The sequence below is a fragment of the Rhinolophus sinicus genome, chromosome 15 (genome assembly GCF_057876585.1).
Source record: "Rhinolophus sinicus isolate RSI-liver-muscle chromosome 15, RSI-T2T, whole genome shotgun sequence".
Classification (NCBI taxonomy): domain Eukaryota; kingdom Metazoa; phylum Chordata; class Mammalia; order Chiroptera; family Rhinolophidae; genus Rhinolophus; species Rhinolophus sinicus.
Window position 1 is genome coordinate 87,282,116 of NC_142515.1, and position 27,330 is coordinate 87,309,445.

General features: G+C 44.5%; 1 protein-coding gene across 5 annotated transcripts in view; it reads left to right on the forward strand.

Moving 5' to 3' along the window:
- Nucleotides 1–78: 78 nt before the first annotated feature.
- LOC109439537 (adhesion G protein-coupled receptor E2-like) overlaps nucleotides 79–27,330 on the forward strand; it is a 41,800-nt gene continuing 14,548 nt past the window's right edge. The window contains exons 1-14 of one of the 5 annotated variants that reach the window (XM_088792441.1): nucleotides 79–5,415; nucleotides 8,551–8,642; nucleotides 8,780–8,827; nucleotides 9,116–9,250; nucleotides 12,234–12,389; nucleotides 14,096–14,227; nucleotides 16,958–17,007; nucleotides 17,119–17,196; nucleotides 17,588–17,765; nucleotides 20,633–20,740; nucleotides 20,937–21,157; nucleotides 21,342–21,521; nucleotides 24,585–24,782; nucleotides 25,050–25,285. In XM_088792441.1, the coding sequence (XP_088648567.1) occupies nucleotides 8,824–8,827; nucleotides 9,116–9,250; nucleotides 12,234–12,389; nucleotides 14,096–14,227; nucleotides 16,958–17,007; nucleotides 17,119–17,196; nucleotides 17,588–17,765; nucleotides 20,633–20,740; nucleotides 20,937–21,157; nucleotides 21,342–21,521; nucleotides 24,585–24,782; nucleotides 25,050–25,285 (1,676 nt within the window). In that variant the 5' untranslated portion in view covers nucleotides 79–5,415; nucleotides 8,551–8,642; nucleotides 8,780–8,823. Of the gene's footprint in view, nucleotides 8,643–8,779; nucleotides 8,828–9,115; nucleotides 9,251–12,233; nucleotides 12,390–14,095; nucleotides 14,228–16,957; nucleotides 17,008–17,118; nucleotides 17,197–17,587; nucleotides 17,766–20,632; nucleotides 20,741–20,936; nucleotides 21,158–21,341; nucleotides 21,522–24,584; nucleotides 24,783–25,049; nucleotides 25,286–27,330 lie in introns of all 5 variants that reach the window. The other 4 variants (XM_074338097.2, XM_088792440.1, XM_074338098.2 and 1 more) reach the window with 4 other exon arrangements.

Below are 27,330 nucleotides of genomic sequence, written 5' to 3' on the forward strand. Positions count from 1 at the left end.
TACATATATGTTTTATTATATATACATATATAGTTCCCTCATGTTTCATATATATATATATATATATATATATATATATCTTAAAGTCAAAGATAGTTCTCTACAGCTGAGCTTGTTTGCCTCTGTACCATGAGACACAGCTATTTACCATTTTTCCCCGGCAGGTAGAATTACAACCACATGTACAGTCCATTTCAAACTATCTGGGAATGTTTACAAACAGGAAAAACTAATCAATGATGAGAGAAGTCAGAATAGTGGCTACTTTGGAAAGATGTGGAAGGAACTTTTGGGGAGACTGGAAATGTTTTATGTCTTGATTGTTTGGTTACCGGGGTTTGCACACATAAAAATTCATCAAACTGGGAACTTGTGATCTGTGTACTTCATGTAACTCATTGAGTGCATTCTATACACACCAAATATAATGTGAGAACTATTTATCCAGTTTGAGAATCTTTGTTTCTTTTTTCCTAACTTGCTTTTGCACTATTTGGAAAATGAAAGAATAATGGGGGGAAATAGGATTTTATTATTATTATTATTTTAGCTTCTCAGAAGAGGCTGATACTTGGGTCAAGGAAAAGACTTGGAGATTACATGGGGACCTTTCATTTTTCTACCCATTTGATTATTGCCATAGCATTAAGTCCCAGAAATTTATGACCTCTCCCTCCCCAAATGTGTTAAGAAAGATCCGATGGGGTTAATCTGTTGGCTCTTCGTGGACCATTGGGTCATTTGAAGGGCAATAGTGTACAATTGAGGAGGACTTCCTTGAGATACCAACGTTAGTTTCTTTATTCTTTTTTTTTCCTCTCTGGTGCCTGGTAGAATAGCTAACACACAGTAGGTGCTCAACACATGCTTTCTATTTTGTTTCCTGATTTTGAGGAGACATTCATCACTTATGTAGCCTCAGTTCTTTTTAGCCTGCTATGGGAAATGCAATTTCTGACGAGAGGCCATGTTGGGCAACTTCTGCATTGGCTTAAATGCTCTGGAGATTGTACAAGAAGCAGAAAGCAAAGCCGGTGCCTACCCAGAGTGTAGAGGTAGATACTTACATACCATACACTTAAGAGTGTATGATGTTGACCAACATGTAAAATCTCATGTTAGATATGATGCCAGAACTCATATATTTTTTACTCTGGCTATCATATTTTAGGAAAGGGCATAATGGGAACAGGGAAAATAAATTGCTTGAGGAGCTTAGAATTCCAATCTCAAAAGGAAAGATTTGGAATGGATTATTGGATACAAATTCAGTCATAACTGATTTCATTCCTAGTTGAAAAGAAGGTGATTTCAAACCATAATACTATATTAGTGTATTCATACTACTGCTCCTAATAGTGGTTAACACGTATTGAGTACATACAATGTGGTAGTTACTCTACTAGGTAGTTTATAAGTATTACTCATTTAGCTCATGCAGCAGACCTCTGTGGGAAGTACCGTTATTATCCCAATTTGATGGATGAGGAAATTGAGACACAGAAAAGCTCAGTAACTTGCCCAAGGATACATAGATAGTAAGCAATGAAACAGGACTCAAACCCAAGCAGGCCGGCTCCAGAGCTTGTATCCTCAATTCAGATCCAAGTTATAGGTTATATTAGTTTTCTGTGGCTGGTGTAACAAATTGTCACAAACTTGGTGGCTCAAAACAACAGCAACAATGGAAATGTATTATCTCCCAGTAACGGAGATCAGAAGTCTGAAATCCAGATGTAGGCTGACCGGGCCAGACTTCCTCTGAAAGCTCTAGGGCGGAATCCTTCATTGCCTCTTCCAGCTTCTGGTGGCCCCAGACGTTCTTTGGCTTGTGGCCGCATGTTCTGTGAATAGGTCATACGTACAAAGCAGCCCCCAAACATGGAAGAAGCCGAGAGACCAAAGAATGAGACAGACAAGTCTAGCTTGTCAGTTAATAAGTTTAACAGGGAACTTTGTACAGAAATGTGGTCCCGGTGGCAGCAGGATGTTCAGAGCTCCACAACTCACTCCTTAGACCACCCTCTTCTATCCCGGTAAGAAATGAATCTACCTGCTAGGAAAGGGATGCGTGTGTGATAAAGAGAACAAAGGGACCAGATATTGAGACGCTCTGGTGCCAAGGTGAGATGAGAGATAGATAGCATTGAGGGCGCCTTGCCCCAGAGGAAGGGTTGATGGAATTTCCATGACTGAAGCCTCTGTGGATTCTAGAATCCACCTGGGGAAGGGGAGGGCATCAAAGTTCGGGGTTCATTCACTCAGAAGTTAAGATGGCAGATTAGTTTCAAGGTGGAGTCAGTTTTTCCAGATGGGGTCATCTCTGTTTGTATACTGCATCATTCTAATTTCTGACTCTCTTTACATGGCCTTCTATTGTGTGTGTGTGTGTGTGTGTGTGTGTGTGTGTGTGTGTGTGTGTGTGTGTCTGTGTGTGTGTGTGTGTGTGTGTGTGTGTGTGTGTGTCATTGGTCCTTTTGTCTTATATGGATACCAGTCATTGTATTTAGGGCCCACCTGGTTAACCTAGGATGATATCTTTTCAAGATCCTTAACTCATTTTACATACACAGGTAGTATTTTCAAATAAGGTCACATTCTGAGGTCCTCGGTAGACATGAATTTTTTGAGGATACCATTTTTTATGGACTGAATTGTATCCTGCTAAAAAGCACTAGCCCCCAATAAAAGTATACTTGGAGATAGAGCCTTTAAGGAAGGAATTAGGGTTAAGTGAGGTCATAAGGGTGGGGGTCTTAATCCAGTGGGATGGATGTCCTTGCAAGAAAAGAAAGAGATACCAGTTAAGACTTACCCCCTCCATTGGGAGAGGTTGGGGTTTCTAAGACGTGTCCCTGTCATCAGCTGTCTGCGTATATTGTTTCCTTACCTGCAGCACCTCAGGTTCCACCAAGGCTTGTGGCTGTTGGTGACTAATTCCTAGAGGAGGCCCAGGAGATGGGGGGCACAGGGCCGAGAGCCTCAGACTCCATGCAAAGTGCAGGGGCCTGGTGTAAGGAGCCTGGGGGATGCTGCTGGAAGCTGTAGGCTGTAGGACCAGAGACCTAGTGGGGAGGCAATGGCCATGTGGACAGGAGTTGAAATTGGAGCTTGACTCCTTTCTGTCACTTCTCTGTCTTTCTGCCCCAGGGCTCTCTCTGCTGCTGCTGTTGCCATTGGGAGCTGAAGCCCTGAACTCTGGACGTGAGTCTGCCCAGCCAGCCCCATTAGTGATGGAAGCTGGGGAGCGTATGCTAGGGTGTGGGTTCTTACACCAACAAGGGGGAAGTGAGGACAGGAAGCTTATTCTGCAAGTGTTCAGAAATGGTCTTCCTCTGGAGATAAAAGATCTATTTCTTTCTCCCCAAATGCCCAGAGTTTTCTGAGCTGTTCCTCTTCTGAAAGCAGCTACCCCATCTCCTCTCCCATCCTTTGGTCCGCAGCTGGCAGCAGGCATCCTCTATTCCTCGGGACCAGTCTCTGACATTTCTCCACTCCCACAGTGTTCCTTCTTCCTCCACATGTTTTGGTGCCTCTGCCTGTCTGTTATCCTGATTCATCTCCATCTGGGGAGATCTCCAGCAATCTCATGATGTGTCGTAAAGAAACAGAGACTTGAGTGTGGTAGAGGGGCACATCAGAAATGGTGGGACATCTGGAGTCCTCAGCCCTGGGAGCAACACAGGAGCAGTTTGTCAATGACACACAGGTCAGATGAAGAGTGACGGGAGCAGGGCAGTGGTGGTGGCATGGCCGGGAGATACAGAGTGGTGAGCTTGGGCTTTAGAACTAGAGAACACCACCAATCTCTCTCTTCCCCTTGCCCATCTCCCTGCCCTTCTCTCTCCCTCTCCCCTTAGTCACACACACAGAAAGAAAAGGTCATGTGAGGACAGCCATCTACAAACCAAGGAGAGAGCTCTCATCAGAAACCAACCCTGCCAGAACCTTGATCTTGGACTTCCAGCCTCTAAAACCGTGAGGAAATAAATTTCTGTTGTTTAAGCTGCCCTGGTTTTGTTATGGTAGCCCTAGCAGATGGCCATGGAGAAAACAAGGAAAATGTAAAAAGTGTTGACAAAGAAAATCACCATAATTCCACCACACAGACTACTGGAAAATTTTTTTTTTTTTTTTTTTTTTGGGGAGTATGTTTTTCTCATCTTTTAACATATATCAGAAATATTTTCCTTTATCAATAAATATGAATCTAAACTGTTTTGAGTGTTGTTGAAGAATACGAACACCTTAGTTTTAGACCTGACAGGGTTTACGGATATTGGGGTAGCAGGAGCGGAATCTTTGTGCTGATAAAATATTTATATATCTTTTTTTTTAAAAGATTTTATTGGGGAAGGGGAACAAGACTTTATTGGGGAACAGTGTGTACTTCCAGGCCTTTTTTTTTCCAAGTCAAGTTGTTGTCCTTTCAATCTTAGTTGTGGAGGGCGCAGCTCAGCTCCAGGTCCAGTTGCTATTGCTAGTTGCAGGGGGCACAGCCAACCATCCCTTGCGGGAGTCAAACTGGCAACCTTGTGGTTGAGAGCCCGCACTCCAACCAACTGAGCCATCCGGGAGCTCAGCGGCAGCTCAGCTCAAGGTGCCGTGTTCAATCTTAGTTGCAGGACGTGCTGCCCACCATCCCTTGCAGGCCTCAAGGAATCGAACTGGCAACCTTGTGGTTGAGAGCCCACTGGCCCATGTGGGAATCGAACCGGCAGCCTTTGGAGTTAGGAGCATGGAGGTCCAACCGCCTGAACCACCGGGCCCACCCCAATATTTGTATATCTTGATTGTAGTGCAGTTACAGAAATGTGCATATGATAATATGACATGGAAATGTATACACATGGTACCAGTGACAATTTCTTGGTTTAGATATTGGTCTATCATTACATAAAAATGTAACCCTTGCAGGAAACTGAGTGAACGGTACACATGACCTCTTGGTATTGTTTTCTCAAATTCTTGTGAATCTATATTTCAAAATAAGAACTTAAACATAAAGATGCTTATGAATAGATAATAGATAAGTCTGTTCACTCTGAAGCAAGGTTCTTGTAGGGGCAAAAAGACCAATAGAGAGTTTGGGAGGACTTCCTATGTCAAAAAGATGTAAAAACCACCCTGAAGGAGGCTTTCAGTATGAATACTAGTAATGCTATACAAATACTTAAAAAATAGGACCATGATCTTTTGAGACGTTAAACAGTGGACAGAACAGGGGGAAGAAAGTATCCAGGCTGGTGGTTTTCCAAGTCACCTAATCTAAGGCAAAAGTCATACTTAAAGAGGAAGTCTTTTTTTTTTTTTGAAGTCTTTTTAACACACGCACAGACCAAGATCATACATCCTCCGTGACTGGGCTTGCTGGTGTCTGCACCATGAGAAACGGATATCTAAGGTTGCAGGCAGGTAGGTAGAATATAACAAAGATGACAGACAACTAAAGCTATCTGGGCACTCTCTACCCAGTTTGAGAATCTTCTCTGTTCTTTGCTTTATTTATGGGTTTTGCTTAACTTTTGCTTTTCCCACTATTTCTGTAAAGGAAAGCAGGGAAGAAATTTTAAGAAGGGTAGTAACTCAATTGTATTCAATTCTGAAAGGAGAGAGTCGGTGAAACTTACTCCTAGGGCAAACTTGGGGACTTAACAGAGATTTCTCATTTTACTGCCTGTATTCGTCCAGGTTCTCTATAGAAACAGAACCAACAGGATGTGCGTGTGTGTACACAGCAGGTCCTTGAATAATGTCATTTCGTTGTAACAGTGATCAGATGCTGTAGGCACTTAACTGTTGTTTAGAGCAATTAGCTACTGTAAAATTCATTTCATGATATGTCATTTTTCTGCAGTTCCAAGAAATTATCAACAGTGTTAAGTGAGGACTGACTGTACATATTATTTTAAGGAATGGGCTCACGGGTATGTGGAAGTTGGAAAGTACAAAATCCACAGGATAGGGCAGCAGGCTGGAAACCCAGGGAAGACTTGATGTTGCATCTCAAGTCTGAAGGCAGTCAGTCTGGAAGCAGAATTCCCTCTTCCTCAAAGGAGGTCACTCTTTTCTCTCAACGTCTTCAACTGATTGAATGAGGCCCACCCAGATAATGGAGGGTAATGTGCGTTAGTCCAACTCTACTATTTAAGTGTTAATCTCACCTAAAAAACATCTCCACAGGAACATCTAGACTATTGTTCGACCAAATATCTGGGTACTGTGGCCTAGCCAAGTTGATACATAAAAATAACTATCACACCACCTAACATATTATTTTTCAGAAGAGCACAGAGCCAAACTTTCTGAAAATTCTAATGTGCTAAAGAAAACACCATCCTTTAGTCTATAGGTTTTGTGTGGGTCATGGAATGATTTGAAGGGCAATGAGTGATGTAGTAACAAACTGATATCAGTGAGGTCAGCTTAATTCTGATTAGCATTTTAAATGAAAACAGCCACATTTTTATCATCTGATTTGTGGAACGTGCTTTTTTTTTTTTTTTTTAAAGATTTTATTGGGGAAGGGGAACAGGACTTTATTGGGGACCAGTGTGTACTTCCAGGCCTTTTTTCCAAGTCAAGTTGTCCTTTCAATCTTAGTTGTGGAGGGTGCCGTTCAGCTTCAAGTTGTTGTCCTTTCAGTCTTAGTTGTGGAGGGTGCAGCTCAGCTCCAGGTTGAGTTGCCAGTTGCTAGTTGCAGTGGGCACAGCCCACCATCCCTTGTGGGAGTCAAACCGGCAACCTTGTGTTTGAGAGGACGCACTCCAACCAACTGAGCCATCTGGGAGCTCAGTGGCAGCTCAGCTCAAAGTGCCATGTTCAATTTTAGTTGCAGGGGGCGCTGCCCACCATCCCTTGCTAGACTCAAGGAGTTGAACCAGCAATCTTGTGGTTGAGAGCCCACTGGCCCATGTGGGAATCGAACAGGCAGCCTTCGGAGTTAGGAGCATGGAGCTCTAACCGCCTGAGCCACCGAGCTGGCCCCCCTCTTCTTCTTCTTCTTTTTTTTTTTTTTTAAAGCTGGGCACATTTTGGAGGGTCTATTTTACCAAATGCTGTGGGCATTTAAAATAAATGGAAAACAAACTTAATTTCTTTAAGATATTTACCTTTTTAGGTGTACATGTATAATATATTCAGAAGACTAAATGACTTCATTCATACACATGGGACATTAGGACTCATTTTCTCCTGCTTTGGCCACCATGTATTAGAAAACAGAAGACGCATAGTTGATGGGGTATTTGAATTAAGGAATACCTAGGCCACTTTCCCAAGGGGCAGCTCCATGCTGGGTTTCGGACTCAGGCAGTCTGGATCTGGAGCCTGGCTCCAGTCACCTGTGCACAGAGCCATCGAGAAAAGGAGCATTTCTGGGCAGAGGGAGCAACAGAAGTCTGGAACTCTGACCCCTGGGAGAAGTAAGGTGAGCATGTACTTCTGCCTGGACCCTGGATCTGACCTGGACACAGGTGTGTCTCAGGTAATAGGAAGGTAATAGAGGCAAGGGGGTGCACTCTGCTCTTCATCTGCTTCTTTTTCTTTCCTTTAGCTGGCATATGTTGACTGTTTACTCTGTACCAAACCCTGTGCTAACCCTTTATTAGTCTTCACTAATCTACAATCGTAATAAAGCCCATCCTACTATGAGGACCACTGTACCCATTTAGCATTGGGGAAATTGTGGTTCAGAGAATGGGTGGCATGTCTAAAGACACGCAGCCGCCAGGTGGAAGTCTGGGATGCAGTCTTGGGCATGTCTGGCTCCAAATCCATTCGCCACCAGTGTCCTCTGTCACCTTACACAGGGTTGAACTGCCAGTACAGCCTGGAAGAGGAATCTGTCTTTGCTTCTGCCTGAGAAGAAGATCCTGTAAAGGTGGTGCACAGGCCTGAAAATATTTTCATAAGATTCAGGGCTCACATAGATGGGATGACAGACTCTACTAGGTGGTCCATTTATTGCCTGTGGGGTAGATTTCATTCCTCCGTACTCATAGTGGTTTGCATGCCACAAAGCCCCTTCTGTGATTCATTTCTCAGGACCGAGCTGGGAGACAAAGGGGAAAGGCTGTGCCCTCAGCACACTGTCCACTGTCGAAGTGCCAGGGCATCATGTGGGAGGAGCCGTAGAAGCCATGGGTGCTGTACCTGGAGAGGCCACCTGACCAGGAGATAGTGGCCCTCCCTGCAGCCGCCTTAGTTCTCACTCCTCACCGCTCCTCAACTCCCTCTGTATGGATTCCAGGGCTCCATGCCCTGCTCTTCTCGTCATTATAGGACTCAGACTTTGGGCTGTACGACTCCGCGATCGATGCTCTTTTTGTAAGCTCTGAAGCTGTACGTTCAACAGGAGCGATCCTGGAAGAGGAATCCTCAAAGCAGATTTCTGCCATTGACAGAGAACAAGGAATGTGGGCCTGGGCAAAGGCACACCAATCTGAGGATTCTCTCCTTTAAGATTTACCCTCTCCATTGGGAAGGTTGGGGTTTCTAAGATGGGTCCCTGTCATCAGCTGTGTGTATGTCCTGTCCCCTTACCTGTAGCACCTGAGTCCACCTGCGCACTGTGTCTGTCGGTGACTGACTCCTGGGGAGTCCTGGGAGATGGAGGGGAAAGGCGTAGTCCTCGATTCCTGGTAAAGTACAAGAAGCTGCTGAAAGGCCATGGGCTGCAGGGCAAGAACCACCTACTAAGAGGCAATGGCCCTGCTGACTGGGGTTGAAATAGGAGCATGACTGTCCTCTCTGTCACCTCTCTGTCTTTTTGTCCCAGGACTCTTGGTGCTGCTGCCGTTGACACTGGGAGTTGCAGTCGGGATGGGTGAGTCTGCCCAGCCAGGCCCATTAGTGACAAAATACAGGGAGTGCATGCTGAGGTCTGGGACTTCTCATCAATAAGTGAAGGAAAGAGGCTTGTTCTGCAAGTGAGGCTCAGAGATGGTCCTCTAGAAACGAGAAAAGCTATTTGTTTCCCCTAAATGTTCAGTTTCCTGAGCTCTTCCACTTCTGGTAGCAGCCATCTCTCCTTTCCCTCCTCTCCTCTGCTCTTGGACTCTCAGCAGGCTTCCCTTATTCTTGGGCCTTCTGACCATGGTCTCTGTCCCCACAGCCTCTGCCTCCACAGACTGTGCTCGCTGGTGCCCTCCGAACTCCAAATGTGTCAATGCCACCGCCTGTCGCTGTTCTCCAGGATTCAATTCTTCATCTGGGGAGATCTTCACCAGCTCCTCAGAGACATGTGATGGTACAGAGGCTTTGGGGTGGTGGAGGGGCACATGGAGATTGTGGGGGGAGACTGTGGGGCATCCAGAGCCCTCGTCCCGAGAGCAACACAGAAGCACTTTGTCAAGGATTAGAGAAAGGAGGCGGGGCAGGGAAGTGGGCAGTCAGGTTTTCATTATCAGTACGTAGAGTGTTGAGAGTGTCCATGGTGCAGCTGGGCTACGTGGGCTCAGAGTGTAGCTCTGCCACCGACAGGTCTCTGATAGTCATGAAATTATTTCTCCCCTCTTCGCTTCAGTTTGCTTGTCTGTAAAATGGGGATAATTAATTATCTACCCACATGACTGGGGTGAGATTTAATATTTACCTGTATGAAAAAAAGGTAAAGACTAGTAAGGAAAACATTGTCAACAAATGCTAGCTATTATCATTGTTACTGCCATTATTATTATTATTACTATTTTGATAGCACAAATAAAGGGGAGAAATAAAGGAAGCAACAGGAGGAAAGAAACACCCAGGGCCTGGAAGCTCGGGCTCTCCTACTAGCTTGAGCTCACCAGGAATCCTGCCCACTCGCCATCATGGTTTCCCACCTCAGCCTCACAGCAGAGCCATGAAGCAAGCAGGGCTAAGATTGCTGCCTCAATGATCGAATTCGTGCTCAAAAAGATTGAGTGACTTTCCCAAAGTCCCACAACTAACAAGGTGGTAGAATTTAAGAAGTTTTTATTCTTTTCTTTTCTTTTCTTATTAACTGGGGAAGGGGAACAGGACTTTGTTGTGGAACAGTGTGTACTTCCAGGACTTTTTTCCATTTCAAGTTGTTGTCCCTTCAGTCTTAGTTGTGAAGGGCGCAGTTCAGCTCCAGGTCCAGTTGCCGTTGCTAGTTGCAGGGGGCACAGCCCACCATTCCTTGCCGGAGTTGAACCGGCAACCTTGTGGTTGACAGGACGCGCTCCAACCAACTGAGCCATCCAGGAGCTCAGCAGCAGCTCAGCTCAAGGTGCTGTGTTCAATCTTAGTTAATTGCAGGGGGCACTGCCCACCATCCCTTGCAGGACTCAAGGAATCGAGCTGGCAACCTTGTGGTTGAGAGCCCACTGGCCCATGTGGGAATCGAACTAGCAGCCTTTGGAGTTAGGAACACCGAGCTCCAACCACCTGAGCCACCGGGCGGGCCCAAGAAGTTTTTATTCTTTAACAACACAGCATCACAAAAGGAAATTATGCTACTTAAAAAAGGTTAAGATAGTAAATTTTATGTTATGTGCATTTTACCACAATTAAAAAATAGGAAAAAAGGAAAGTATATAGCTTTTACACCAAGAAATATTCTTCATCAACTCAAAATAGTCTTAAATGCACATTTATTGATAATAAAGGAAATATTACTAATAGGTTTGAAAAGAAAGAAAAATACTCCTAAAATTTTTGGTGGTCTATGTAGTGGACTTATGGGTGATATTTTGTTTCATTTAAAAAAATTTTTTCTTTATTTTCTATGTATCCTGTGTCATCTGATATTTGCGGGCAAGTAAATTTTATCAGAGAAAATAAAAGATGTTGCTATGACTATTGTCCAGCCCATCCATGACCCGGGAAGTATTCCTAACGGTTCCTTTGTGCATTTACATGTGTGTATCTAATGGTGATTTGTAGACTGGATGGGCATGGAGAAGCGAGCCTGGTACTAATGTACCTGGATCCCAGGTCCTTGTTGGGAGCACACTTGTCAGGTTGAGGAATTTCCCATTGCTGTGTCCTCCCGTCCCGCATACCTCATTTCCAAATCTCTCTCACTCGACTCTACCCCTCCCATCAAACTTGAAGACAATCTCCAGCCATGGTCACCATCTGAGAACAGAGGAGGGAAGCCCCAATGCCCAGGTGGGGGCTGAACATGAACTGTCTCAGTTGTGTTTCTCTTCTACATCCTGTGCTGTCCTGATGCTGACACCACTGCCTGGGCCTAGGAACTTAGAAGGGAAATTCGCAGGAGTGGAAAAGAGACTCTGAACTGGGAGAGACTAGTTGCCTGGCCATCATGACACCGGAGTCCTTTCAGATTCTAATGTCTTTGGTCCCCTGATTGGAATGTATGTGACTCAACATTCTGTCCCTGCAATTTGATTCATTCTTGAGTTGCTGGTTCTTATTAAACTGTTGTTTCTAGCCAACAGTATCCAGACCCTGCTTGGTGGGTACCTGAGCTACTCAAAAAGGACCTGACTCATGGGCATCTTACTCTCATGTTTAGAGAACAGGGAGAGATAAGATAGCAAATTACTACCAGTGACACAACTGTGAGCGGTTTCCTGTTGCTTCTTCATTTCATATCCGTGATAGGCTCTGATAAAGGGGGACTTCCCCCAGGGGTGGAGATAGCCAGACTTTCCCAGAGACATCCTAGAGCATCTGGGAAAGGCCTACCATTGGGAGCTGGGGGACTGCCTGATGAGTGAGAGGTGCACTTGGCCCATTGTGAATAATGGTGGGGTGGAAGCCACCAATGGGCAGGGGCCTGACACCGGGCTCTGTCATCAGGTGTGAATGATGATGTCACCCTTGGAAAGCCCCCAGCCATGACTCCCTCCCTACCTCAGCATAGGGGGCAGCCTTTAATGTCATTGTCACCCTGACTAGAGGCCAACCCCAGGTCCCTATAGAGCAAACACCACAGGGGAAGTTTTGGAGCTGAGTCAGTGCCTCCGTCTACCCCTCAAGGCCTGGAGAAGGGGACACAGACCTGCTTCCATCCCCATCATGACACAGCAGAGTGTCCAAATCTAGGTGCCTTCAGGCCCAGCCAGAGAGCAGAGATGAGCAGAGCAGTCGACAGGCTCTGGAGCAGCTGGCTGTGCCCAGTGCATCCCCAGGAGGGCCACCCAGGAGCTGAGTTCTCTCCACTCCCATGGCGGGGTCAGGCTGGAGTCCACAGTCTCTGCCCTGTGGAAACTCACTCCCACCTTAGGGAGGTGACCCTTTACCCTGTTGTGTTCCAGACATCATTGAGTGTGGACCACCCCCGATAGTGTCCTGTGGAAAAAAAGCAGACTGTCAGAACACGGAGGGGAGCTACTACTGCGCATGCTACCCGGGATATGAGCTTGTTTCTGGGGCAAAAACGTTCAGAAATGAGAGTGAGAACACGTGTCAAGGTGAGTACCACGCTGTGTCTTCCATGTCCTTGTCCATGAGATTTGAGGTCATTCGCCCCACTTTCTCCAGGCATAAAAAGGCTGTCCTGGGCACCTACCTGGTTACCCCCTCTCTGAACCCCAAGGCTCAGAACCCTCCAGAGAGGGTCACTCCTAGATGTTTGGAACATCCCCCCCTGACCACCTTGCATCTTATTTTTGTAAAAAAAGGGAGTGGGATGGCGTTAAGATGCTTCACTCGCTCATAGCACCTTGCGGTCTAGCACAATACCCTCCTCTTCACCATCATCAGTGACTGCCAGCGTGAATCCCGCCCCACTGGAGCCCACATGGGCTTGGCCATGACAGGAGCCCTCTCAGCCCTGGGTAGGCCCTGGAAATCCATCCAGAAACAGAAGAGGGAGTTGTTCAAAGGCAGGCCCACTGAGCACAGGAACAGGCCCTGGTCAGCCCTACTCCTGGCCCACAACCCCACCTGGCAACATTGCTTCCTGGCATCCTGACCCCGCTTCTTGGCCACTCAGCCTCTGTCTTTTCCTCGAGCAAGGCTTTACCTTAACATTCCAACAATTTCAGTTCACGGGAACCAGCGGGATATTGTGTCAGGGGTGGTCTGGGTGACATCAACTCTGTCCCAAACTCAGGAAACTGGGTGAATGAAGAGGCTTCTGTCTGGACCAGATGACAAGGGAGGGCATCATTGGGGACCACTGCCCCAGGTCCAACCTTTTCACAAGGAGGTCAACCCAGGCCCCCTGGGGGCCCAGGCCACTGGGGGACAGAAGATGGAGGCTGAGCCCCCCTCAGTGGGAGCCCCAGGTCTACATCCTTGTGGAAAGCCAAGGGGCCAGATGACAGAAACACACGTCACCCCTCACCATTCAGCACCTGCTTCCCTCTGCAGCCACCCAACCCTCGCCCACTCTTGACCTTGCTCAGCAGTGACTTCTCACCACTTCCTGCCAGTCCTGGGGATGCTGTCATGGAGATCAGAAAGAGGCACCTGCGCCACCCCAAGGCTGCATGGCTGGATGTCAGCCCCACTGTCCAGCACGTTTATATACCTAACAATGTGCTCATCATATTAAGTCTAGGGACCATCTGTCACTGTGCAAAGTTATTACACTACTATTGACTAGAATCCCCTTGACTGTCAGAGCGGCCCTGGCCTGTCTGGATTGTTTTCATTCTCCTCACCCCTTCCTGCAAGTCCCTTGAGGGGCCAGGCTCAGGGGTGGGTCTTGGCCCATCTCCATGGAGCTGGAATCTCAGAATTAGCAAGGACAAGAGGGCTCTGTCACCAGGATTCCAAGGAGAGCTCAGCCAGCAGCACCCACTCCGGGGGAGTCAGGACAGCCCTGCTCAGGGAATGCACCATTTCCCCTGCACTCGGTTCCCAGGAAGGCCCACCTGGCCTTTGTCCCAATGTTCAGGCTGGGACACAGGTGGCTGTGATGTCCCTGCCCCCCTGGAAGATGCCCAACGATGCTAAGGGAGCCAGAGCTGGCAGATTGGGAGGACTTGGGCTGCTTCTGGCCACATCTGGACAACAGAGCACCTTTGCCACCACATTCACCCATAGGCCACTCTCCTGGGAGGAGACAGTGGGGCCTTCCAGATGCTTCCATGCCAGGAAATGTGGCTGACACCCAGCCGCGAAGGCTGCCCAGAGCTGCTGGCGTCCATCACCCTATCTCCCCTTGCAGACATAGACGAATGTCAGCTGAAACCCAGAGTCTGTAAGGGCCGCAGCAACTGTGTCAACACTGCAGGCAGCTACACCTGCGTGTGCCCGCCTGGCTTCGAGTTCGACCAGCAGGACCCAAACCTGTGCAAAGGTACGGGCCCCGGGAAAACGCTGTGAGGCTGGACTGGGGCTGGGGAAGGAGCCGAGGCAGGTCCTGCAGCCCGAGGAGGAGGGAAAAGCGTCTCAGGTTCCCAAAATGCCAAGGGCCTACCAAGGCCCTGCCCAGGTAGTTGTCTCCTCGAAAGGTCCTGCCACAGAGCAGGGAGGTGGCAGGGCCTTTGGGGCCTGGGGTTCCCTTGTGGAGCCCCTGTGAGCTCGCCCAGGCTCCGCCCCTTCCTCATCTGTTACATGTGAGCAGAGGGAGGTGTCACTCTGGCTCTGAGAAGGGCTAAGGAGGAAGTAGGTAAGAGCCTTAACCGGAAGTCCAGCTGCCATGACTCAATTTCCCTCTTTGCCTCAGTTTTCTCCTGAAAAATGGGGACACTGTCCCTGATGAGCTCATCCTTTTTATTAAATACATTTAATTTTTAAATTTAAGCATAGTTGGTATACACGACATTATATTAGTTTCAGGTGTACAATATAGTGATCTGACACTTATATACTTTGCAAAGTGCTCAGTACATTGAGTCTAGTAACCACTGTGTTTCCCCCAAAATAAGACCTAGCCGGACAATCAGCTCTCATGTGTCTTTTGGAGAAAAATTAATATAAGACCTGGTCTTATTTTACTATAATATAAGATCTGGTCTTTAATATAATATAATATAATATAATATAATGTGATGTGATGTGATGTGATGTGATGTGATGTGATGTGATGTAATATAATATAATATAATATAATATAATATAATATAATATAATACCGGGTCTTATGTTACTTATTTTACTATAATATAAGACCGGGTCTTATATAATATAATATAATATAATATAATATAATATAATATAATATAATATAATATAATATAATACTGGGTCTTATTTTACTTATTTGACTATAATATAAGACCGGGTCTTTAATATAATATAATATAATATAATATAATATAATATAATATAATATAATATAATACCAGGTCTTATATTTTTGCTCCAAAAGATGCATTAGAGCTGATTGTCCAGCTCGGTCTTATTCGGGATAACACGGCATCTATCACCGTGCAAAGTTATCACACTACTTCTGACTATATTCCCCTTTCTGTTTGCATCCCCCACCCCCTGCCCTCTGGCAATCATCCAGTTGATCTCTCTTTCTATGAGTCTGTTTTGTTTTGTTTTATTTGTTCATTTGTTTTGTTTTTATTAGATTCCACATATAAGTGACACGATATGGTATTTGTCTTTCTCTGTCTGACTTATTTCACTCAGTATAATACCCTCTAGGTCCATCCCTGTTATTGCAAATGGCAAGATTTCATTCCTTTTTATGGCTGAGTAATATTCCATTGTACCAATGTACCACCTCTTCTTTATTCTGCTGAGCCCATCTTAAAGGAGAAGAAGTGGCAGCATTTTCAGGGACGTGTGTCCTCAGTGCAGGCAGTGAGGAGATGGGGCCCTGGGCTGGGCAGGGCTGAGCTTCTGATTCTGTTCTAATAAGGGCAGGAGTGCAGCTCCGGATGGCAGTGGTGCTACAACCCCACCCAGAATCGTGCCAGCATGTGGAGAGCTATCAGTGTCCCAGCCTCCCTGCTTCGAAGCCCATCACAGGTCGCCCCACAGTCCATCCTGCACCATTCTTGAGAGCACCCAGCTCTGGGATCACACTTGCATACACACAGTCATGCCCTGCCCACCTTGCAGGGATGCTCTGAGTTTATGGTGTTTTTACAGTGGAAAATGCCATCAGAAAGCGGTGTCCTGACAGGCTAGGTGGCTGGTAAGTGGGGTGTAATGTGGAGCGTCCTCAGTGTGAAGTGCTAAGGAATTTGAGGGAAGGGGCAAGAACGATGGGTACAGTGAGTGGAGAGAGGGCCTGACACTCTGGCTTTGTCCTCCGATGTGAATGAATGTGCTTCGGAGCCAAAACCATGCCACAAATCCACCCACTGCCTCAACACTGTGGGCGGTTATAAGTGCTGCTGCCGCCCTGGCTGGAAGCCAATGCCTGGGTCCCCCAATGGCCCAAACACCACTGTCTGTGAAGGTCTGGAGCTCAGATCCCACACTCCCACACTCAAACCATCTGATCACGTATTCAGTGGTACTCACACAAATCAAGCAGAATGAATGCTGGGGGTGCCCTGCTGTGCCAGGTGTTAGTTCTTTTGAGGCTAAATGGGCACAGATCTGGGGGTCCCAGGGAAGAAGCTGAGGTACCAAGAGGAAGGTTCCTGGGAGACCCCAGGAAGCAGCCAATTACTACCCGGGAGGAAGGTCTTTCTCAACCTTACACCTGCACGGGGCTCACTTGCTATGTGTCAGGCCTCTGCACACCTCCCGTAACCCCTGCATCCACCACTCAGGGACGTGCAGTCATCAGATGGCATCACCTCCAGCCAAGGGGGGTGGTGGGCACTAATATGGGGAAGGGGGCAGGGCATGGAGAGGAGAGGGGCCTGATTGGGTGGGACCGGGCCTGTTCTTCGTGTCCCCAGATGTGGATGAGTGCTATTCTGGGGGCATCAGTGTGACAACTCCAGCTGCTATGTCAACACTCTGGGCTCATACACATGTCACTGTCTCCGAGGCTAGGTACCCACACCCGGATTCCTGAGTAAACAAAAGACCACCAAATGTGAAGATACTTGGCCTGACCTGACCCCAGAACCCGCCCCCAACACACACGCCTAATGAACCGCCATTCTGTTTTCAGCAGTGATCTCCTTCCCCACATGGACCCCGCCCCATGGAGTCAAGAGCCAGGTGAGTGGCCCAAGCAGGGACCAGGTAGCAGCCTCCCTGTCCATCCATTTCCCCCATGCTGCACTACCCGTGTATGAGGCTTTCTGACCACCTCATCTCCCCTCTCCCCAGACGCTCTCCCACTTCTTTGAAAGAATCCAGGACCTGGGCAGAAACTTCATGTCTACCTCGGCCCAGGACACCATCCAGGTAAGGGCAGGACCCAGAGGAGGCAGGTGGAAGCATCCCATAGAGGCCTGGGAGCAGAGAGACCCCAACACAATGGCCTCCTGCTCTGAGGCCCCGCCTCTCGAGGGTTGGTGGGAAGAGCGGACATGCAGGTATTTGTACTCACGGTGAGACCCCCATGCACCTACTAATACCTTTCTTCATGCTGTCCCTGCCTGTTGGGTTTATATCACCCTAGGCATTCCTATGAGTAGCTGGATTCCAGGGGCAAAGACATAGGGAATCCAACCGGCACCACCTTTATCCCCAGATAGACCATCTGTGGGTTTTCTTCACCGGGGCTGAGAGGGCAAGGTCTTCATGTAGCTGCTCTGGCTCATGGCCCACTGGATCTGTGTCCCCATCCCCTCAGGACGTCATACAGGTGGTGGATGATCTACTGGAGAGTCCCGGAGACCTGGCGACCCTGCCCCGCTCAGAGCAGCACTGTGCGGCCACCAACCTGCTGGTTGGCCAGGAGCAGGTCCTGAGATCGCTGAGCAAGGCCCTGCCGGGTGGGCAATTGACCTTTAATACAGCTCGAGGCACAGGTAAGGACCCCATCTGCCCCCAGGCTGTGCTATGCCCGCTCCCCACCTCATTCCTCTTCCAGTCTCACTCGAGCTGAGTGGCCAGGCTTGTGTCTACATGTCACTCTCATAAACATAGTCAAACAAACTGTTAAAAAGAAATGGAAAAAAAGCTATAAATAATATACATTTTCATTGTAATATAAATTATCAGCAAATGAAATAATTATAATGAAAATTTTCATGTAAAATAGAAATGGCTTCAAAAAACAAATTATGAAATTTGGAAGAATATAATTTAATATTATTTGATATTCAAGTGGTTTGTTTCATTGAGGCAAAATTCACATAACATAAAATTGACCATTTTAACCAAAGTGTACAATTCAGTGGCATTTAGTACATTCATGGAGTTGTACAACCATCACCTCTATTTCTAGAATATGTTCATTACCCCAAAAGTAAACACTGTACCCACTAAGAAGTTACTTCTCATTCCCCTCTCCCCCAGCTTCTGGTAACCACTAATCTGTTTTCTGTCTCCATGGATTTGCCTGTTCTGGACAGTTCATATATATAGAATGTACAATATGTGACATAGTTTTGCTTCTTTCACCTAACTTAATGTTTTCAAGGTTCATCATGTTGTAGCATGTATCATATTTCTTTCCTTGTTGTGGGTGAATAATATTGCATTGTGTGGATAGACCACCTTTTGTTTAACTATTCATCCATTGATGAACATTTGAGTTGTTGGCACCTTTTGACTATTGTGAATGGAGTTACTATGAATATTGGTGTATAAGTTTTATTTGAATAACTGTTTTCAGTTCTTTGTGTACATACGTAGGAGTCGAATTGCTGAGTGATAAGGCAGTTGTATGTTCAGCACTTAGGAACCACCAAACTATTTTTCCAAAATGGCTGCACCATTTTACATCCCCACCAGGAATATACAAGGGCTCCAAACTCCACATCATCAGGGATACTTGTCACTTCCATTTTGTTTTGTTTTTATTATAGCCTTTCTAGTGTATGTCAGGTGACATTTCATTATGGTTTTGATTTGCACTTCCCTAATGACTAATGATATTGAATATCTTTTCATGTGATTGTGGAACATTTATGTTATCTTTTATGGAGATACATCTATTTAAGTCCCTTGCCTATTTTTTAATTGGGTTGTGGCTTTTTGTTGTTGAGTTGTAAGTGTCCTTTATGTATTTGAAACCTATGAAACATGTGATTCGCAAATATGTTGTCCCATTCTATAGATTGCCTCTTCACTTTAATGAACAGATGCTTTAAATTTTGATCAAGTCCATTTTATTGTTTTCTTTTGTTGTTTGTGCATTTTGTGTCATATCTAAGAATTGATTGCCAAATTCAAGGCTATGAAGATTTACTCCCAGGTTTTCTACTAACTGTTCTAGTTTTACCTCTTAAATGTAGGTCTTTGACCCATTTTGTGAATTGGGTGAAGTATGGTCCAACTTCCTTCTTTTGCTTGTGGATAGCCAGATGTCTCAGGACCCTTTATTGTAGAGACTATTCTTGTTGAAATAGTTTCTTGAAGGGTCTTGTTGAAAATCAGTTGACCATAAATGAGTGGGTTTATTTCTAGACTCTCCAGTTTGTTGGATTTGTATGTCTATCCTTGCCATTACCATACTATTTGATTACTATAGGTTAGTAATAAGTTTTGAAATCAGGAAGTGTGAGTTCTCTTTGTTTTTCATTTTTAAGATTGGGTATTGGGGCCTCTTGCAAAACCATATGAATTTTAGGATGAGCGTCTCCATTTTGTAAAAAATGCTGTTGGGATATTGTTAGTATTGCATTGAACCTATAGATCACTTTGGGGAATATTGCCATCTTAAAAATATTGTCTTCCATTCCATAAACATAGATGTCTTTTTGATTTATGAGTATGTAGGGTTTTAAAATTTTTTCAGCAATCTTTTGTAGTTTTTGGTGTACAAGTCTTAAGCCTCCTTGGATAAATTTATTCCTAATATTTTATTGAACATTTTTGCACCTAAGTTCATAAAAGATATTGGTCTATAATTTTCTTTTCTTGTGATATCTTTCTCTGGTTTAGCTTTTAGAGTAATGGCGGCCTCATAGACTTATTTTGGTGTGTTCCTTTCTATTCCATTTTTTTTTGGAGGAGTTTACAAAGGATTTGTGTTAATTCTTCCTTAAATGTTTGGTAAAATTCATGTCTGGTGTTTTCATTTTAGAAAGTTTTGATTACTGATTCAATCTCCTTACTTGTTATAGGTCTGTTCAGATTTTCTATTTCTTCTTCTGTTACTTCTATAGTTTGTGTGTTTGTAGGAATTTGTCCATTTTATTCAGGTTATCGAATTTGTTGTTGAAAATTTTCTCATAGTTTCTCTTATAAGCCCTTGTATATTCCGATGACACACATATTTACCATTATTATGTATATCAAATAAGTGTATTATTATAATACAAAGGGTTGCAAAAAATGTGTATACATTTTAAGAAAGGAAAAATATTAAAATTGTAGTACTCAATGCATACCGATAACAAAAGATGAATACAAGTCACATTTGACTTCTGCAATTACAAGAGGTGCTCAAAGTGGTTACCATCAGCGTCCAGACACTTCTGATTATGGTGAACTACTGCTTGAGCAACGTTGACCAAAGTGTTCACTTGTATACATTTTTTTGGCACCCCATATATACATATAAAATAATGGTATCATTTAGTACACGTAATGATATTACAGATAACATTTGGTATGTAATATAACATAATAAATATAAAATATATGAAGACATAAAAATGGCATTATAGCAACCACTGCAGGCACAGTTACCAATCTAACTCGCTTATGTAACTCCCACAACTCATAGAGCTGTCCCTGGAGGTGCAGGAGCAAGGACACAGGAATGTCATGTTGAGTCAGAATCAGACAAAGATGCTGGTGAACTGGGACGTGGTGCAGGGATCTGGTGACGCAGGTAATGACTGGGAAGGGGAGAAAGTCAATGAAAGTCCCAGCTTCACAGTGGGACAAGATGCCCAAGGATGTGACAAATAGAGAATTAAAGTTTAAAGGGCAGGATGGGTTTTGGTGGGTCAAAGGGCAGAGACCATCTGAGGAGGAAAAGGGCCTGTTGTGCACCACAAGATGTCACCCTTGGCCTCGTCCTGCAGGCCCTTCTGTCGTGGGCCTTCTCTCCACCCCGGGGATGGGCAAGTTGCTGGCTGAGGCCCCGCTGGTCCTGGACACTGAGAAGCAGGCAGTTCTGCAGGAGACACACAAGGACTTGCGGCCGGGAGTCTCCCCCGTCCTGCTCTCAGATGTCGTCTCGGCCTTTCTGAGCAATAATAACACCCAGAACCTCAGCTCCCCAGTCACCTTCATCTTCCAACACGTGAGTCCTGATAGGACGGGAATGTGGGTATGGAAGAGGCCTGAGTCCTGGGCACAGCCTTGGGGTTCGAGGGGCTCCCCCACTGGTACATCATCTTCCCAGGAAAGCCCTTCACAAGCTAGATTTGGGTCAGCATTTCTTAGCACCAGAACCACCAGTTCACATCTATGCTCCGTTCCTACAGTCAGTGACCCCTGGGCCAAGGGAGGAGGTATTCTGTGTCTTCTGGGAACATGGCCAGAACGGAAGTGGTTATTGGTCGACCAAAGGCTGCTGGATCGTGGGCACCAGAGACACCAGCACCACCTGTCAATGCACCCACCTCAGCAGCTTTGCCGTCCTCATGGCCCCGTATGATGTGCAGGTGAGAGCCCTACGAGGGGCTGCATTCAAGGTCTATTTTGGGTAACACATTCCCACACATATAGCACCTTAAAAAAAAATTTATTATCTCACAGTTTCTTTGGGTCAACAAACTTACATGGTATAGCTGGGTTTTCTGGTCAGGGTCTTGTAAGGCTTACACGTCTCTCATCTGAGGCTTGGGGTCCTCCTCTAAGCTCTCCAGTTGCTGGTGGAATTCAGTTCCTGGTGACTGTAGGACTGAGGACTTCCTTTCTTGCTGGCTGGCTTTAGGGGACCATGTGCAGCAAGTAGGGCTACCTGTATTCTGTCTCATGAGGCCCTCTCACAACGTATTCGTGCTCTCATCTGGAAGCCTGCAGAACTCCCACATATCAAATTTTGTTTTCCAGGAAAAGCCCAGTTCTTTTAAGGAGTCACCTGATTAGGTCAGGAGCCTCAGAATAAAAATCCCTCTTTTAAGTCAATTGATGTAAGATTTGAATTCCATCTGCAAAATTCCTTCACAGCAGCATGTAGATTGGCATTTGATTAAAAGCCTGGAAGAAGATGTGTATACACCAGCGGGTGGGAATACTGTTGCCAAATTGGAATTCTGTTTACCCCAGGGATCTTCAGGACAGGGGTGCAGAAAGGAAGATTTAGTGATGGCAGAGTTGAGAGTTGTCATGGACCATCTTTGCTTCCTCCCTGGGTTAGGTGAGCCGGTTACTTCCTCTGGATCATCAAACCAGAGACTCACTCTGTTGACCTCAACTAACAAGTATTTACTATGAACACCCATATGAAAATAAGCATGAAAGGCATCACAGCCAATGGTCAGATCACATAGGAGCCCTCAGGAGTGTGAACAACACTTCAAGGCTGTGTTTCTTCCTGCTATGTTGCTAGATAACACAATATTCATACTTTTATTTATATACTGTTTTATATTTATTGAAGAGTTAAAATATTTGTGTTTCAAATTCACACCGAATAAGAAAGAAACATTGAAGATTTTCATTTTACCCCTAACCCCAGACACCTGGTTCCTCTTGCTTCAAACAACCAAAATTGCTCGTTTCTCCAACCCTTTTCTATGGATATCTTATTTATTTAAAAAAAAAAATTGTTTTAAAATAAAATTTATTGGGGAATATTGGGGGACAGTGTGTTTCTCCAGTGCCCATCAGCTCCAAGTTGTTGCCCTTCAATCTCGTTGTAGAGGGCACAGCTCAGCTCCAAGTCTAGTTGCCAATCTTTAGTTGCAAGGGGGCACAGCTCACTATTCCATGTGGGATTTGAACTGGCAATGTTGTTGTTAAGAGCTCACGTCTAACCAACTGGGCCATCCAGCAGCCCCTGTGGAAGCTCAGCGGCAGCTTGTTGTCTTCAATCTAGTTGTGGAGGACGCAGCTCACTGGCCCATGTGGGAATCGAACTGGCAACCCTGTTGTTCAGAGCTCACGCTCTAACCAACTGAGCCATCCGGCCACCCTCTATGAATATTTTATACATACAAAAATAATGCATGCTTTTGTTCTTGGTCCAAATTTTTTTCACTCACACAGTGGCATTTCCCTCACTGTTGTGCATTTTGTGTTTTTATTTATTATATCTGAAAAATTATTCTAGCCCAGTCGACAAAGACACCCTCTATTATTTTTATTGCTATACTGCATTTCATTGTGTGAATGCACTGTAAATTACATATCGAGTCTTCTCATAGTAGGCATTTTGTTTCATGATATTTTCCTAATACAAATAAAGTTGTAAGTATTTACACATACTTCATTGTTCTTGTGTTTGAGTATTTAGTTAGGACATATACTGGGTCAAATACATAATTGTAATTTGGTAGATATTTACGTTTCAACATATAGAAGTCACATCTGTGAACACTCCCACCAATATTACATGAAAGTGTATGATTCCTCACATCCTCAAGATTATTATAATGTTTTTGGATTTTTACCCATCTGAGAAGTAAATATATAGGATAAATAATCTAGGATACGTTTTATGGTTTTTTTTTCATCATGGGTGAAATGGAACATCTTCATTTAAGAGCAATTTATGTTTCTGTCTTGGAAACAAGTTGTTCACATCTTGCCCATTTTTCTATTGTCTTGTTGATATATTATTGATCTGCGAGCTCTGTATGTGGTAGAGAAATTGTTTTTTTTTTGTTTATACCAAAGATTCTCAAAAAGTAGTATGCATCAAAATCACCCAGAGGGCTTGCTATTTATTTGTAAACATTTATTTAGGAAACAAGTTCAATCTTACAATTTTTTTGGAAAAATAAAAATAGTTTGAATAATACCATATTGCTCTTTAAACAGATGCACAAACTTTGATTATTTTAATCTTCCTTTTCTTTATCATTTACAGATTTCTCTTTTTCTCCCTCTCCCTCCCTTCCTCTCTCTCTTGCCTGCATACACTAAAATAAATTTAAAAAAAAAATTTCCCTCATGGATTTCAGATGATTTGTAAACATAGGCAGGAAAAATGAATTTTGATATTTAAAAAAGAAGCAGGAAATAAGAATTTTAAGCTGCCCCCATCATCAGAGTATAGCGGCTGTCCTCCTTTAACTCAGGATCCACTTCTAAATCTGTAAGGATTCCTGACCAGCAAGGAATAGGTGTTGCAGGGAGGAGGTGAGTGGAGTCTGGGTGCGGAGTTGAGACCTGGATATCGAGTCTCCAGGTACAGACTTTGTCACTCAGAATGACATAATGAGGTCAAAGGATGGTGCTTAACCCTGAGCTTCATGCCTCCGTGACCCTCACAGGGTAACCTATAAGCTTAGTCATGCCCAAAAGCCTAAAGGAAAAGAAACCCGATGAGTCCCAGGGCTTGGTCTTCGCTAAGGACTCTCCTATCCCTTAATTTGCCCAGGGTCTGAATTAATCAGTTCAGGACCCCAGAAAATTTAACATTACCAGTAACATCACAAATTTACCTGGCTCCTCCTTTCTTGATTTTGTGACAACTAAAAGTAAAACTAAAGAGGATGGAAGGGTCATTACCCCAGAGCAGGAAAGTGTGACTGTGATCTCTCTTCTCTGGGTCCCAGGAGGAGGATCCCGCCCTGGCTGTGATCACCTACGTGGGGCTGAGCCTGTCTCTGCTGTGCCTCCTCCTGGCGGCCCTCACCTTCCTGCTGTGCAAAGCCATCCAGAACACCAGCACCTCGCTCCACCTGCAGCTCTCGCTCTGCCTCTTCCTGGCCCACCTGCTCTTCCTCACGGCCATCGACAGAACTGAGCCCAAGGTACTGACAAAAGGACCCCCTGCCCTCACCAGGGGACGCGGAGTTCATGGGCCCCTGCTGCATCGACACCTTAATAAAATGGCCTTGGGTGGTGGGAAGGTTAGAGCAGTGAGTAGTCACTTTCACACCCAGTGACGCAACGAGCAGACAAACCCTCTTGTAACAACTCCTTCATACACGTCCGAGTTCTCCCCAATGGCAAGGCGCAGGAGAGGTCCTGGGGCCATGCTCCCCCACTCCCCTCGGTGACTCTCACTCCTCCCCCAGGTGCTGTGCGCCATCATCGCGGGTGCCTTACACTACCTCTACCTGGCGTCCTTCACCTGGATGCTGCTGGAGGGCCTGCACCTCTTCCTCACTGCACGCAACCTGACGGTGGTCAACTACTCCAGCGTGAGCAGGTTCATGAAGAAGTTCATGTTCCCTGTGGGCTACGGAGTCCCGGCTGTGATCGTGGCCATTTCCGCAGCGTCCAGGCCTCACCTTTATGGGACACCCACCCAGTAAGTGCAAATTCCCACTGTCCTTGTTTTCTCCACGTGACGTGGCCAGCAGGGAACCAACGCAGCACCTTAATTTCATGGGAAGATGATGAGCAGAGAAACATTCAGTAATCACTCCAAAGACGTCTTCCGGGTTTCATGATTGCATTCCTTGAACTGACTGGTTTTAAGTCTTTAAGATGTAATTTTTAAATGTTTATTATATAGCACAATAATTATATATTTATATAATATTAATTGTGTATTATATTAAAAATTCTACACTAACATAATATTAATGAAACATTAATAATCATAAATTAATATATAGTTAAAATAAATTAGTTGACTTTTGGTCTTTTAGATTTAATTATTTTAAATATTAATTGTATATTATATTAATGACTATTATATTAACAACTGTGATACATAATATTAATTGCATTTTATATATTAGTAAATGTATATTAATATGATATTCATTGCGTTGAGGGGACTGTTTTAAATCTTCTAGAAAGGAAAGTGGAAATAAAGGGATGACATTGATTGGTATAACCTACATCCTTCCTAATTAAAAAAAACATCGATGATTATATAGATGATGAAATTCTTACGAACAGAGCTAAGATTTAGAAATTATTTTTGATGTGCAATCACTGTTCTAAATATTTTTTTTAAAATGAAAGTTTATTGGGGTGACAATTGTTAGTAAATTTACATAGATTTCAGGTGTACAATTCTGTATTACATCATCTATAAATCCCATTGTGTGTTCACCACCCAGAGTCAGTTCTCCTTCCATCGCCATATATTTAATCCCCTTTACCCTCATCTACCACCCAACTCCCCCCTTACCCTCTGGTAACCACTAAACTATTGTCTGTGTCTATGAGTTTTTGTTTCTCATTTGTTTTTCTTGTGTATTTGTTGTTTTTGGCTTATATACCACATATCAGTGAGATCATATGGTTCTCTGCTTTTTCTGTCTGACTTATTTCGCTTAGCATTATAATCTCAAGATCCATCCATGTTGTCACAAATGGTCCTATTTCATCTTTTCTAACTGCCAAATAGTGTTCTGTTGTGTATATATACCACAACTTCTTTATCCATTCATCTATCGAATGACATTTTCGTTGTTTCCATGTCTTGGCCACTGTAAATCAAGCTGCAATGAACACTGGAGCACACGTGTCTTTATGGATAAATGTTTTCAAATTTTTTGGGTAGATACCCACGAGAGGGATTGCTGGGTCATATGGTAATTCTATTCATAATTTTTTGAGGAACCTCCACACTGCCTTCCATAACGGCTGCACCAGTCTGCATTCCCACCAACAGTGTATGAGGGTTCCTTTCTCTCCACAGCCTCTCCAACACTTGTTACTATTTGTCTTGTTGATGATAGCCATTCTGACTGGGGTGAGGTGATATCTCATTGTGGTTTTGATTTGCATTTCTCTGATGATTAGTGATGTTGAGCATTTTTTCATATGTCTGTTTGCCATTTATATGTCCTCTTTGGAGAAATGTCTCTTCAGGTCGCCTGGTCGTTTTTCAATTGGGTTGTTTGTTTTGTTGTTGTTGAATTGCATGAGTTCCTTGTATATTTTGGATATTAGCCCCTTATCGGAGGCACTGCTTGCAAAAATCTTCTCCCATTCAGTTGGTTGCCTCTTCATTTTGTCGATGGTTTCTTTTGCTGTGCAGAAGCTTTTAAGTTTGATATAGTCCCATTCATTTATTTTAGCTTTTACTTCCATTGCCTTTGGTATCAAATTCATAAAATGCTGTTTGAACCCAAGATCCATAAGTTTAGTACCTATGTTTTCTTCTATGCAGTTTATTGTGTCAGGTCTTATGCTTAAGTCTTTGATCCATTTTGAATTAATTTTGGTACTTGGTTACAGATAGCAGTCCAGTTTCATTCTTTTGCGTGTGGCTTTCCAATTCTCCCAGCACCATTTATTGAAGAGGCTGTCTTATCTCCATTGTATGGTTTTTGCTTCTTTTTCAAAAATTATCTGTCCATATTTCTGAGTTCTCAATTCTATTCCATTTGTCTA